General features: G+C 51.7%; 1 protein-coding gene across 1 annotated transcript in view; it reads left to right on the top strand.

Moving 5' to 3' along the window:
- Positions 1 to 6002, top strand: part of KIF26B (kinesin family member 26B) — a 468194-nt gene extending 462192 nt beyond the window's left edge. The window contains exon 15 of the mRNA XM_058309397.2: positions 5194 to 6002. Within this exon, the coding sequence (XP_058165380.1) occupies positions 5194 to 5342 (149 nt within the window). The 3' untranslated portion in view covers positions 5343 to 6002. The remainder of the gene's footprint in view (positions 1 to 5193) is intronic.
- The last annotated feature ends 8216 nt before the right edge of the window (positions 6003 to 14218 follow it).

The raw sequence follows: 14218 nt of genomic DNA, 5'->3' as shown, positions 1-14218 counted from the left end.
CGATATTGAGTCTTCCAATCCATGAATACCAAATGCACTTCCATTTATTTAGGTCTTCTTTAATTTCTTTCAGCAATATTTTGTATTTTTCTATGTACAAGTCCTTTATATCCTTGTGTAGATATATTCTTAGATATTTGATTCTTTTAGTCACTATTGTAAATGGAATTTTTTTCTTGATTTCTTCTTCTGATTGTTCATTACTAGTGTATAAAAACACTACTTATTTTTGAGTATTGATCTTATACCCTGATACTTTGATGAATTCATGTATTAGCTAGGACTTTCTGTATATGAGATCCTGTCTCTATTTCCAATTAGTATGCTTTTTATTCCTTTTTCATACTTACTTGCTCTGGCTAGAACGTCCAGTACAATATTGAAAAAAGTGGCAACTGTGGGCATCCTTGTCTTGCTACTGATATAAGAAGGAAAACTTTCAATCTCTCACCATAAAGTATGTTAGCTGTCAGTTTTTCATATATGCCCATTATCATATTGAGACAGTTTCCTTCCATTCCCAGTGTTCCAAGCATCTTGGTGAAGAAATGGTGCTGGATTTTGTTACCTTTTCTGCAGCAATTGAGATGATCATGTGTTGTTGGTTTTTTTCCTTCATTCTATTAATGTGGTGTATTATATTAATAGATCTTCATATGTTGAACCACTCTTGCATATCTGAAATAATTCTCATTCGATCATGGTGTATAATTCTTTTAATGTGCCATGGGATTCAGTGTGCTAGTATTTTGCTGAGGATTTTTGCATCCATGGACATAAGAAATATTGGTCTGTAGTTTTCTTTTCTTGTGGTATCTTTATCCAGCTTTGGTATATAGTTGATGCTGACCTTATAATATGGGTTCATTTTTTTGGATTAGTTTGATCAAGATTGGTATTGATTTTTCTTGGAATGTTTGGTAAAATTCACCTGAAGCCATCTGGTCCTGGGCTTTTCTTTGGGAGGTTTTTGATTACTAATTCAATTTATTTACTAGTTATTAGTCTGTTGAGATCTTCTATTTCTTCCTGAATCAGTATAGGTAGTTGTGTGCTTCTAGGTTTATGTAATTTATTGGCATATAGTTGTTCATGGTATCCTCTTATAATTCTTTTTATTTCTGTGGGGTCAGTAGTAATTTCCGTCCTTTGTTTTCTGATTTTAGTTATGTATGTCCTCTTTTTTCCTTTGTCAGTCTAGCTAAAGGTTTGTTAATTTTATTGATCTTTTCAAAGATCTTTTGGTTTTGTTGATTCTCTCTATTTTCCTATACTCTGTTTCATTTATCTCCACTCTCATCTTTATATCCTTCCTTCTCACTTCAGGTTTAATTTACTCTTCTTTTACTATTTCCTCCACATGTGAGGGTAGGCCACTGATTTGAGATTGTTTTTTAAGCATTTAAAGCTAAAATTTCCTTCTGAACACTGTCTTTGCTGCATCCTGCAAGTTTTGTTATGTTGTACTTTCATTTTCGTTCACCTCAACATATTTCCTAATGTCCCTTGTGATTTCTTCTTTGACCCATTGGTTAAGTGTGTTTTTTCTAATTAGGGAATTTTCCATTTCTCCCTGTTATTGATTTTTAGCTTCATTGTAGTCAAAGAAGATACAAGGTGTGATTTCAATATTTTTAAATATATTGAGACTTGTTTTGTGACCTAGTATGTGATATATACAAGAAAAGGACACATGTGCATTAGGAAGAATGCATATTCTGCTGGTGTTCAGTGACGTGTCGTGTATGTATCTGTTAAGCCTACTTGGTTTATAGTATTGTTCAAGTGTTCTATTCTTTATAGATCATCTGTGTAAATGTCTATCCGTTATTGAAGATGGTATATTGAAGTCTCCTATTTAACGGAGAACCATCTATTTCTCCCTTAAAATCTGTCAATACTTGTTTCATAAATTTGGGGCTCTGCTGCTAGATGCATATTTATAATTGTTAGGTCTTTTTATTGAACTGACCCCATTTTCTGAATATAGTATTCTTCTTTGTCCCTTGTAACAGTTTTTTCTTAAAATGTGTTTTATTTGATAATTATCTGACATTACCAGCTCTCTTTTGGTTACTATTTTCATGGAACACTGACTTAATTTGCTAAAGATACCAAGGCAAAATTACCCAAACTGAGTTGACTTTTATAAAGGGGATTTATTTGGGATAAAAGCTTACAGTTCTGAGGCAGTGAAGTGTCCAAATCAAGGCACAGTCTGAGATGCTTTCTTCCCAGAGGCCGGCTGCTAGCAGATCATGGAGTCCCTCCACATAGCAAGGCAAGATGGTGGACCTGCTGGTCACCCAACCTTCTCCTTGAGCTCAGCTGTGGGCAATCAGGCCATCTCTCTCTGGGCCTTGTTGATGTGAGCCTTTTGAGCTTCTCTGTCTTTCTGCAGCTGTCATGAACATGAAATTCTCTCACGTGGCAGGGTCGAAATGGCAGAGCTCCCTTTCCCTGACTCTCTTTCTCTCTGTGTGTTCTCAGTTTATATGAGACCCAGCAAGAGGGCGGAGACCCAAGCTGGGTCATGCCTCACTGTCCAATCAAAAGCCCTAAAGCTATCTAATCAAGTGATCCAATCAAAGGTCCCTTAATTTAATGCAATCAAAGCCCCCACCCCAGGAATGGATTCAAGAACATAGTCTTTTCTGGGATTCACAAAATTCAAACCATCACAGGTACTTTTTTTCTATCTTTTCACTTTCAACCTGTGTCTTTGAATTTAAGGTGAATCTCTTGTGAACATTTATAGTTATTTTTTCTTAATACCTTCTGCCAATCCTTTCCTTTTGCTTAGAGAGTTTACATTTCACAAAACTGATAATTCAGGACTTTCTTCTGCCATTTTTCTATTTGTTATTTCTAAGTCATATACCTTTTGTCCCTCAATTCTTCCAATATAGCCTTCTTTCATTGAGTTCCTTCTCATTTCCTCCTGTGCATATTTTCAGATATTTTCTTTGTGGTTTCCATGGGACTTATATTTAACATCCTAAATCTTTAACTTAACTTCAAGAGCACTACAAATTATGTTCCTATACTTCTCTGTTCCTCTACCTTCTTGTTGGTCTTGTCACAAATTTAATCTTCAAGCATTGTGTGTCTAATGCCATACATTTTTCAATACTTTTTATGCATTTGCATTTTAGATTCTTTAAGAATAGCAGTACAGTAACATACCAAAAATACAGTATAATGGTAGTGACATCTCTAATTACCCATATGGTTACTGGAGATCTTTATTTCTTTATGCTGCTTCCACTTCCTGTCTAGTGCCCTTTCCTTTCAATCTTCAGAACTCTCTTCATCATTTCTCATAGAGAAGGTCTACTGGTGATGATCTCCCTCAGCTTTTGTTTACCTGGGAATGTCTTAATCTCCCCATTTTTGAAAGCAGTTTCACTGTCTAAAATTCTTGGTTAGCAGTTGTTTTATTTCAGCACTTTTAACTATTTTGTCCACAGCCTTCTTGCCTCCATGGTTTCTCATAAGGAATTGGCACTTAATCTTTTGCGGGGGCTCTCTTGTATATGACATGTCATTCTCTCTTGCAGCTTTCAGGATTCTCTTTTTGTCTTTGACATTTGACAGTTTGTGTCTGAGAATGGTTGTCTTTGAGTTTATCCTGTTAGAGGTTCATTGGGCTTCTTGAATGTGTATATGCATGTCCCATTATTTCTTGGACTATGCCTTCTGCCTGGTTCTCTCTCTCTCTTTCTCTCCTTCTGGAACTTCTATAATGCATAAATCGATATGCCTGATGGTGTCATGCAGGTCTCTTGGGCTCTGTTCACTTTTCTTCATTCTTCTTTCTGCTCCTCAGCAGAATCACTTCAACTTTCTTATCTTTAGGATCACTGATTATTTTCTTCTGCCACTCCCATCCATAGTTGAACCCCTCTGGGGAATTTTTTGTTTCAGTTATTGTAGTCTTCAATGCCAATATTTATGTTTGGTTCCTTTTAAAAATTCCTTTTTATTGAAATTTTCATTTTGCTCATATTATATTTTCCTGACTACCTTTAGTGCTTTCTACATGTTCTCTTTTAGTTTCTTAAGTCTAATAAGATCTTTTAAAAAAACAAAAAACAAAAAACTTTGGTATACCCAGAGTCTGCCTTTCTTTATTGATGGTTTCTGGACTGCCTTGTTCTTTTGGATGACCATCACTTCCTGTTTTTGTCTTGTAGTCTTTTGTTGCACACAGTGCCTTTTACTATTAATAGCTTGTTAACTCAGAATTAAGTCTCTGAGTTTTGTCTGTTCCTTAAGTTTGTATCTAGTTAGTGATATGACAGATATCCTTGAGTGCCAAGAGCTAACCAAAAATACATAAACCAAGTGCAATAAATATCTTCCACAGTCTTTGAAAATTAGTCCTGTGTTTACTGGTGCTTTCCTTCCGAGTTTAGAATTACCCGTTTTCAGATGTCCAAGTCCCCCCTTTTCTCCCTATAAAATAGACTTTAATCCCTTCCCAGGTACTCTGTTGTATATCGGTGGCTCCTTTGCCCTAGGCTAATTCTATTTGATTCTTTGTTATACTGATTTAGCTGTCAGCAAGCTGCTTTTCCCTGCAGGGTAAGTTCTGGGACAGTGAGCCAGAGACGAATTCCCTGGTTCAGGCTTTCAGGCTGCCACATGCTGCCACCAGCATACAGCCATCCCAGTGGGTACATAAGGGCTCTCTGTTCCCTCTGGATCAGGCCAGGGAGCAGGCTGGCTCTACACAGCACCAGGGAGGGCATGAAGGAGGGGGCAGCAAGCATGCCTCGAGCTCTAGCTGCCATTTTTAAGTTGACTTTTTCTTGATTCAACGCTCTCCTACTTACTGCAACCCTTTAACTGTTTTCTAGACGTCTGAGGAAGATGCCCCGCAGGTTTTGCTTGTTCACACATTCTGTAGGGGAGGGGATCCCTGGAGCATTTCACGTTGCCATTTTGGTCAATTGCTCTTAAAACTTAAAGGATCTAAAATTAGAATTAAGGGCCCTACAATTACATTATAACTAGCACAGAATGTTCTCTTCTCAACTTGGGTGAGGCAGGAGGAAGCACCAGCGCTGCTTAAGACGAGCGAAATGAGACCCTCAACTACAGGGTGTGAGGCCTGCCCGCTGGGCTGAGACTCAGGTGATGCCTGCCCCACTTGCTCTGAGTCCTCATCAGCCTTCTTCTTCTTTGCAGTTGACGTGGAGCAGGTTTTGGAGCTGGATTCCCTGGAGTACCTGGAAGCCCTGGAGTGCGTGACTGAGCGTCTGGAGAGCCGCGTCAACTTCTGCAAGGCGCATCTCATGATGATCACCTGCTTTGACATCACCTCCAGGCGCCGGTGAAGGGCTTCGGGGCCCTGTCCTGCCAGTGCCCGCCCCTGCCCAGGACTTCACAGAGCCGCTCTCGCCCAGGCCCTCTGCGTTGGTGGCACTCAAAGACAATGGGATGAGGATGAAGGTTGGTGGCAAGTCTGGAATGAGCGTGGAGCAGAAGGCGGTTTTTCTTTTGTTTTCTGTAGGAAAGGTGCAGACACCAAACACATATGGAAGGAGAAAATGATGGGAAGCCCGAGGGAAGGCGAAGCCCCATGAGACTGAAAAAGCACTTTGAGGAACTTTAGAAGACTTGTTTGTCCATAAGAACTGCTAGCAAAAGAGACCTCACTCTTTTCTTGCTTTTGTGAGAAGTGGGGTAGGGTGGGTGTAGGATTGCTGTTGGAAGCAGAAAGAAAACGAGAGATTACCCAGAATGACTGATTAAGTGCCTTGCAAATGTTTATTATTATCCAAACATTTATGTTCATATTTCTTGTGTACAGATGGTGCTAGTCAAGATTAAACAGCAACACACACACAAAGTCACATTTTTGAAATGTATTTACAGTTTGTTTTCTCAGTGTTTTATCCTATTTCTGACTTGCTGTTTGTAAGTAACTTGTGTTTGTAGAGCTATTTCCTAGTCAGTATTGCATATGAATAAATGTTAACTGTCTTTTATGGTTATTCTGGTAAGGCCACTCAAACAGAACTTCGGGACTTCTTCCAAAGGTTTCGTGCAGCAGGCGGTGGTGGACGCAGCCTCTCGCACACAGCACGGTCAGCAGGTGGACTGAGGATGCTGCCATGGGCAGGTGCCCTTGAGCTCTAGACACGGATGAGGAGAGAGGGCTTGACCCGCACGGGGACAGGACTCGGTGCGGTCAGGCCCCTCCAGCCACCGCGGCGGGGATGCCCATGGCTATACCACCCCAGGTCCTGACGCACCTACTGGCTCTACCCATAAATCAGGGTTTTCCTGGCCCTCCCCAAAAGTGTTCATATTCATTTTTATTCCAAAGACTCGGAATTGAATGCTGGAATTCAACAGAGCCATATTTTTTCTGTTTTCTAGTTTTGGGAAATCATAAAGTCTTCCTCAGTTTGGAGGCCTCCTTAGACTTGCCTGTGCCCAGAGTCCGTACGCATCGGTCTAGGAGAAGGAAGGGTCTGGGGTTGCACGTGGAATGTTCTATCGTCTGTTGCCCAGAGCACTGCTTGAGAGCTCGGAGCTCAGTTCTCCCACGCCCCGGGGCCGCCAGGCCGTGGAGGAATGATGCGTGTGCCCCCAGCCTTGCACCCAAAGGCAGAGAGGTGGCTTCTCCACAAATTGAGTAACCTGCGTAGGCAGAGTTAGCGAATATGACATGCAGGTCTTGGCTCCCAAGAATTTAGACGGCCTTCTCCAATTAAGCCACCTTTGCAACAGTCATGCCAGCTGGCGTGTGGCGCCGGCACAGCGCGGTCAGGGGCCTCCGGTCACGGCGGGGCAGCGGCAGAGGCAGCTCGGCCCAGGAGTCATCCTGTCTTCGGGGCCGGGGGTCTCTAGAGCCCCCCAGTGGGTGGAGGTGGGCTGGGGTTCACTAACGATATTCTCATGAGCCGTGTTCCAGTCCTGTCACTCCCAGCCCAGCCGCTCCGCAGGGAAGGAGAAACTTCCCGTTTCTCTGCCAGCGTGGCTCTGAGCAGTGTGTCGCAGTGCCCAGGGGCTCCGCGAGGGACCTGTTCCCTCCGTGGTCAGAACGGGACCCAGGCCGCCCTGCGAGCTCGCTCGCTTTGGAAGCCGGTCCCGCAGACCCTGAGCCTGCAGCGCGCCCACAAGCCCCCGGCGGCGTGTCCTCACAGGGCCTGTCCCCACGACAAGGCGCACAGAAGAGGCCCCGGGCTGCTGGGCGAGGGGCTGCTCCAGAAGGGATCCCTTTTCCTCCTCTACCACGTGCCCCGAACTTACCAAGCGTGTCCCCTCGGGGAGCAGGGCCCCCGCCGCCCCTCGGCTCCCCCCCCCCGTTCTGCAGGACCCCCGTGGCCGGGCGCGGCTCCGTGAGCTCAGCCCCGGTGCGAGTGGACCCGCCTGCCCATGCCGGGCTCGCCAGCTCAGCGCCCCCGGGAGCGCCGGTCTTGCGCTGGCGTTCACCAGCTGGCATCCCCTTGGGCTGCTGCTTTGAAAGATACCGCTTCGTGAAAAGCCTTTACTGGGGGGTTTTCTGCTATTTCCCAAGGTGAGTGTCTGGAAACAAGGCCACTTGATTGACAAGCCCGCCTCCCCCTCCCTGCGCGAGCTCACGGCGCTGCAGGCGCTCGGAGCTGAGCCCCCGGGCCCTTCCTGGGGGGCGGCTGGAGGGAGAAACCGACAGACAGACTCCCAGGCCGAGGGACCTCCCGGGGAGGCTGCAGCCGGCCTCTCACCTACACCTGCTTTTAGACCCAACTTTACAAGACACCGAAAGTGTGGCACGAAACCAAGAGCCCCTCACCAAGTCGGGCTCCTGAGCCCCCACCCACTGCCGCCTGCGGACCGAGCTCCCAGGGCGCTGGCCGGGCAGTTCAGGGCACCTGGGCGTGGCTGTCGTCCGTCCTGCGAGACTAAGGCCGCTTGCCAGCTCCCAGTGAACTGTGGGCAGAAAAGCTAACCTGAGGCCCTGGTGCCTGCACCGGCCTCGCGCGTGAGGGACAGGTGCAGGCGCCGTCTTCGGGCCGAGGCGGGCAGGTGCACGACCACCCCGAGGGTCCAGCGGCTGAATGAGCCTGTCCCGGCGGCCAGCGGAGGGGCCGCCCCCACTCCCTCTGGCTTTGGTGACGGGTACCCCGGGAGGCTGGCGAGGCCGCCCTCTAGAGCATTATTCACAGGCGAAAGGACTGGAAAACGTGTACTTGAAGTTAGCAGCTGTCCCAGCCGGTGCCTTTCTGAAATGTTCAAGTGGGGACACCAGCAGCAGTGGAAAACCACGAGCCGAAAGGAAAGAGCGACGCTGTTCGCGGGGGAGTAAAGCGCATCGGGCAGCGTTCCCTGTGCCAGGCAGACTCGTTGGCTTTCTCAGTTCTGCATCCCCACTGGCCACGATGTTTGGACGCTCGGCCCGAGATGCCCCTCGTGTCCCGGGGACGCTGTCTCTAGCTGCAATCTCTTCCGGATTTGAAACCTGTGCCCCCTGCGCATTGTCTTCTCTCTGGCAGCTTTTCGGGGCCAGGGCCTGGAGCTGGGCCTGCAGGGGCACAGGTGGGGTGCACGCACCTGCCCATGAGAAGGGCCGCTGCCCGCGCGGGCGACGTGGCAGGCAGGAGCCTGGCCCGGCCGTCCCCCACGTCCAGTCGAGGCCTTTCGGCAGTTTCGCTCTGGTCCCGGTCGGGGGCGGCTCAGAGGCAGTTCCCAGCGGCGCTGGGCCCGCTCAGGGCGGGGGATGCCGCGGGGCCCCCTGGCCGGTCATCCCGTCTTGGAAGCCGCCTTAGGGCTTCCTGATCTGCTCGTGGTGAATTTGGTAATTCATCCGCCCTCTCTACTCACTGTTCGCTGCTATTTGAAAGCAGCTGTGGGACCTGGACTGCCTGGGGTGAGAGGCGGGGCTGGCGGCAGCCCCACGCACCTGTTCAGTGCGCACAGCTGCCCACGTCACGGCCACAGGCCTGTGCCCGAGGCTGCTGATGGCGATGCGGTCAATGTACGCGTGTCCCTTACTCCAAAAACGGTTGTAAGCCGTGCAAGAAGTGACAGACGAGGCAGCGCCCCAACTCTTAAAGGCGATCCACTTCAAACCCTGAAAGTGTGCTCGTGAGAAGCGGTTAAAGGCCACGCTCGCCGCTCGCTGTGAATGCGCTGCCCAGTCCCAGTGCCCCGGGGCCCTCCCCGTGGCCGCCGGGCCGTGTCCCCCACGCAGGCGCATCCTCACCCTGCCACCTGCCACCCGAGCCCTGGGCCTGAAAACGAGGCCGGGGCGCCCTGCTCTCCTTTGTGCCGCACCAAACACAGCCAAGGTCAAGTTTCACTGGCCCTGCCAGTACCTGGGTCTAAGGTATGGGGGGAGCAGGTGCTCGAAACATACTGTTCCTTTAGATTATATGATCTTTCTCCTTCTCCAGCATCTATCTGTCAACATTTGTGGGTGAAAACACATCGATTGTGTCATTAATCTCCCTGACGATACATATTTTATTACAAACTGTTATTTCCAGATAAAAACATAATTCCAATCCAAGGAAAGCTCTTGTATGTTAAGCTCCTCTTCTCAAAAATAAAAATCTTAAATTCTTGTAATCTAATTTATCTCTAAAACACACCCTGCTTTTGAGTGCCCCACTCAGAACCTGACACGATGTCCCCGTATGGGACGTGGAGTGGTGCCTGAGGCGGCGCCAGGCCTTTACCGTGTAAGATTAACGTTCCCTGTTATCGAGGGTGCAGTGTCCAGGGTGAGGGCGGGAAACGGGCACCGCCCCTGCTTCACGCAGGTGTTGGAACTGCATCCAGAAACAAAACGGCGCGTTGCTTCGTGCCCACGCAGCCAACCTCCCACGTTGCCAAGCTCAGTTTATGACGAAGCTGTAAGGTATCTGTGAGCCGAGGACATTGTTTCACGGCGTTGCTCGTGTTTTATCATTTATTTATGCACCATGGTTGGAAACACCATCCCAGCGCTATGCACTGAAGCCCCGCTGCCCTAGCCAAGTTGGGGGGGAGACAATGAGCAGGAGAACAGGGATTAGGGCGGAGGAGACAATGAGCAGGAGAACAGGGATTAGGGCGCAGCCTCGAGCGCAGGGCTTAGCTCACAGCCGCTGTCGTGAGCCCCGGTGGGCGGAGGGCTCTCCTGAACTGATCACGAGCTTGGACCCAGCCGCCCGGCTGTGCGAGAACACCCAGCCTCCGCTTCCCGGGTCAGCGCCAAGCTTCTGAGCACCAGCCGATGACCTGAGGCCTCTGCGTCTCCCCAAGCCCCCACCCACCCCCGGGGCTACTGACTGGGTAGGAAAGCAGCTGAACCTCTGTTTTTTTCTGGAACAACCAGAGCACTTTTACAACCCATAAAGCCTAAGATGTCCTGTCTCCCCCGTGCCCGGAGCGTCAGGGGACGGGGGTGCAGGATGGTGGCCTGGGGGGCACCTGAAGCCTCGAGCCGGGAGCCCACCCCCCACTGTGTGTGGAAAGCTGGGGTGCTGGCATCTGCCCCCCTGGGGTGGTTCGGAGAGAAAACGAGTCTCTGGGGGGAAGTGCTTTGAGGAAGCTGACGCTCTCAGTAGGAGCTCAGCCAAGCGTCTAGACGGAGGGACTGCGGGCCCAGCCCACGAGTGGCCCCACGGCAGAAGCGGGCCTGGACCCGCGCGGCGGCTCCGGGCTCCTGTGTCCAGGTGCTGTCTGGGCACAGGGCGGGGCGGTGGCACGGCCAAGAACCTGGGCTCTGCTTCCACATTGACAGCCGTCCTCCGGCCCTGGCCACACCACCCAACTTCTCAGGGTCTCGGTTTTCTAATCTGTAAAGTGAGGACGTTGTGCTAGATCACCGTCGTACCTTCCCCCCAGCGCCACGATTCCACGGCGAGCGATGTACGTACATGCGTATGAACAGCCCATCTGTACACGGGCGCCCACGTGCAGGGTGGGCACAAGCCCACTCAAGTGCATTTACTGTGTCAGAAAGTTCACAAACTTCATGGTTCCGTAGTATTTAATGCCATTGCTTTAAACTCATTGTCTAACTGGAAAAGAGATTGGTACGGTTTTAAAAATTAACTCCTTATCTCCTCGTGTTTACGGTTCAGGTATTTTTCCGAGCTCGTTGTCTGTTCTCTCGGGCAGGCTGCTTGTGGCGTGTGGGCCTGTCGTTGGCGCTGAAGCTGGCTGTTGACTGGTCGTGGTACATTCAGCCGGTGACCTGGGGAAGAGCCCAGGAAAGGGAGCTGCGGTCTTACCCACTGAGGCCACGAGGCCGCTGGGCCGCGCCGTTCCCAGGGTGCAGCTGTGTTTGCTGGCTAAGAGCGGATTTTCCGTGGCATACGAAGTGTAAAATGTTGTCAGAAGAGAATCTGGTGTTTAAAAGAATCAAACTATGGTGGCATTAAATGTTCACTTTTATTCTACCCAGAGTCACAAATTCCTCTCTATCCAATTTATCCTTCCGTAAAGGGGGAACAGTCGAGGCCGAGATGGTTCTCCACGCTCACACTGCAGGCCGAGGACTCCTGAGGGGCTCCCCAGCCATGGAGCGGAGGCGGCCGTGACCTGACGTCCCCCGGCCATGGCCACAAGCAGGGCGGCTGACGTCCCCCGGCCGTGGCCACATGCAGGGCGGCTGACGTCCCCCCGGCCGTGACCACATGCAGAGCGGCTGACGTCCCCCCTGGCCGTGGCCACACGCAGGGCAGCTGACGTCCCCCGGCCGTGGCCACACTCAGGGCGGCTGACGTCCCCCCGGCCGTGACCACATGCAGGGCGGCTGACGTCCCCCCTGGCCGTGGCCACACGCAGGGCAGCTGACGTCCCCCGGCCGTGGCCACACGCAGGGCGGCTGATGTCCCCCCGGCTGTGGCCACACTCGGCGTGCTGACGTTGACAGGCCCGCCGGTGAGTCTCCCCCCCTTGGCCGCTGCGGACCCTGCGGGCCTGTCACGTGGTGCCCACGTTCCCACATGCCCGTCTCGGCTCTGGGGGAGAGAACGGGTCAGAAGCGGAGGCGGCTCCGGGAAGCCCCAGCGGGGGCCGCTGGCCGTCCCTCCATGTTGTGCCTGCACCCTTCCCTCCCCTGCTGCGCTCCAGGCGTGGAGGCGAGGGGCAGAGTCTTCCTGGGAGCGCGCCGCGCTCTTGGCCCCGGCAGGCCCTGCCCCGCCGAGCTCGCGGGCACGGGTGCGCTTGTCCCGGGGCACGACGCTCTCTACACTGCCAACACGACCTTCGTTACTTTTATCCGTGAACCTCGTCTTCTAGCCTCCGGCTCTGGGGCCACTTAGTCCACCACAGCCCAGTGTCCTCGGCCAGGCGCCAGGGGCCCTGGACAGACTCACAGACAAAAGACAGAGCCCGGTGGCACTTTCCCCGGACGCTGCGGGAGGGCGGTCCCCGCCCCCGTGCCTCGCCCAGGGCCTGCTGGGCCCCACACCCAGGCGCTGCTCCAGCTGACGGCTCTAGAAGCCCCCCGGCCGGGCACGCCTGGCCTGGAGAGGGAGGGCGAGCGCGGCGCCCCTCGACCGGGTGCGTGAGCGGAGAGAGGGCAGGGGCCTGGGCGGGCCGGCGGCAGCGGCAGACGCTCTGCGCGAGGGCCCGGTGGCCCTGCCCTGCCGGCGCTGCGCTGCAAACCAGCGGGGGCGGCCCTGGCCCGCTGAGACGCGGGGTCAAGCCCGCGCCCCTGCAGCCTGGACCCCGGGCCTCCCTGGAAGCGTTTCCACCCGCAGGAGGCGAGGGGTGAACGTCCAGGGTCAGCTCCTACTCGGCACAGGCCGTCGCGGAGCCAGCCCGCGGGCGCTTGTTTTGTCGCAGACGCTGCGGTGGTTGTTAATCAAGAAAACGGGGTCCCAGCCCCAAGAACCTCGGCTACACTGACAAGACAGGCTGGCAGACGCACACCCCGTTACAAACCGGCCGAACACTGTGCCCCGATATAAGGAAAGGGCGCCCGCGCGCTCCCTCTGCTTCAGCCCAGGCCTCGCGGAGACGCACCTCCTCTTTCACGCTCTCGGCCGGGGCGCTACGGCAGGGGGTGGGCGGTCCTACTGGAGCCCCCCGCCGGCTCCCACCCCCGGCGGGCCGAGGCCTCGGGCCCTGATGGCAGCGGGAGGTTGGAGCGCAGAGCCCGGGAGCGTCGGCCCCCCGCACGTGACCCCCCGGCCCCACACTGAACCACCTGCGGCACTGGGGGCGGCCGAGGGCCTGGGGAGGCCATCCCTGGGGGCTCCACGGCCGAGCCACCCAGCAAGGACGCACCCTGACCCCGAGCAGCTTGACGCGGCCCTGCGCTGGTGAGCCCCGCGCCAACCTCATCCTAAATTAGCGACGTGTCCTCGCTCGGCCCGGGCTCTGGGCCCCGCGTCCAGGGCTGTAAAATTCACCTGCTTGAGTGTGCTCAGCAGACACCGGAAACAGAGGCCTCTGCCCACCAGCCCACAGCCTCCCCTGACCCCAAGAGGCGGTAACCACCCGGAGAGAAAACGGCCTAAAAAACAACTGAAGCTGGAAATGGAAAATAGAGATTACCTTTAATCCCACCCGAGAGAGAAATGCTTTTATTTATAGACACACGTTAGTGTGCCTTTCTGCGCATCTCCCTGACCTTCTGCAATCTGCCCGTTTCCCTTCAATCCGTCCCCATACACCTGCTCCCGTGGCTGCAGGCAGCCCCACGCGTGGTTTTAGCGGCCGTGGAGTATTCCAGCACAGAGCCTGGCCACCATTTACGTCCTACTCTTCTGTGACTGAATTTACGATGACTTCCACTTTCTTGCCATTATAAATTGCATGTAATGAACGTGCTTGGGGAGGCTGCCTCCCTCAGCTCTCACAAGGCCTTGATGCACGGCGAGCGTGGTCGTGTTTTTTTTGTTTTTTTTACCAAGGAAGTTCACTTTATTCATTGAAAAGAGGGCAGACCTACTTCCTTCTTTTAACTTAATTCCACTAAGCATGAATTTAGAACATTCATCGTCTTAAAGATTTAGTAAATATAATATTGATTTATTTACTTGGTATTCGATAAATGCAGGGAGATTACACCTAAGGTAAGTAAAATGGAAACCATTATAGTTTACTCCAGGAATGTTCTTTTTCCTTCCTTTACAGGAGGTTTAAAACTTCTTTTCTGTAATAAAATTCTAAAACTGAATAATCATAAAAGTACTGAAAGCTAGGTTCTGCAATGTATTACAATTATTTAATTTAATTATGATTTAGAAAAGATTTTTCCATAGCTCTCAAGGAGTTTTCT

The sequence above is a fragment of the Dasypus novemcinctus genome, chromosome 13, assembly GCF_030445035.2.
Source record: "Dasypus novemcinctus isolate mDasNov1 chromosome 13, mDasNov1.1.hap2, whole genome shotgun sequence".
Classification (NCBI taxonomy): Eukaryota; Metazoa; Chordata; class Mammalia; order Cingulata; family Dasypodidae; genus Dasypus; species Dasypus novemcinctus.
The sequence above is the reverse complement of the archived record's forward strand: the minus strand, read 5'-3'. Positions and strand labels throughout refer to the sequence as shown.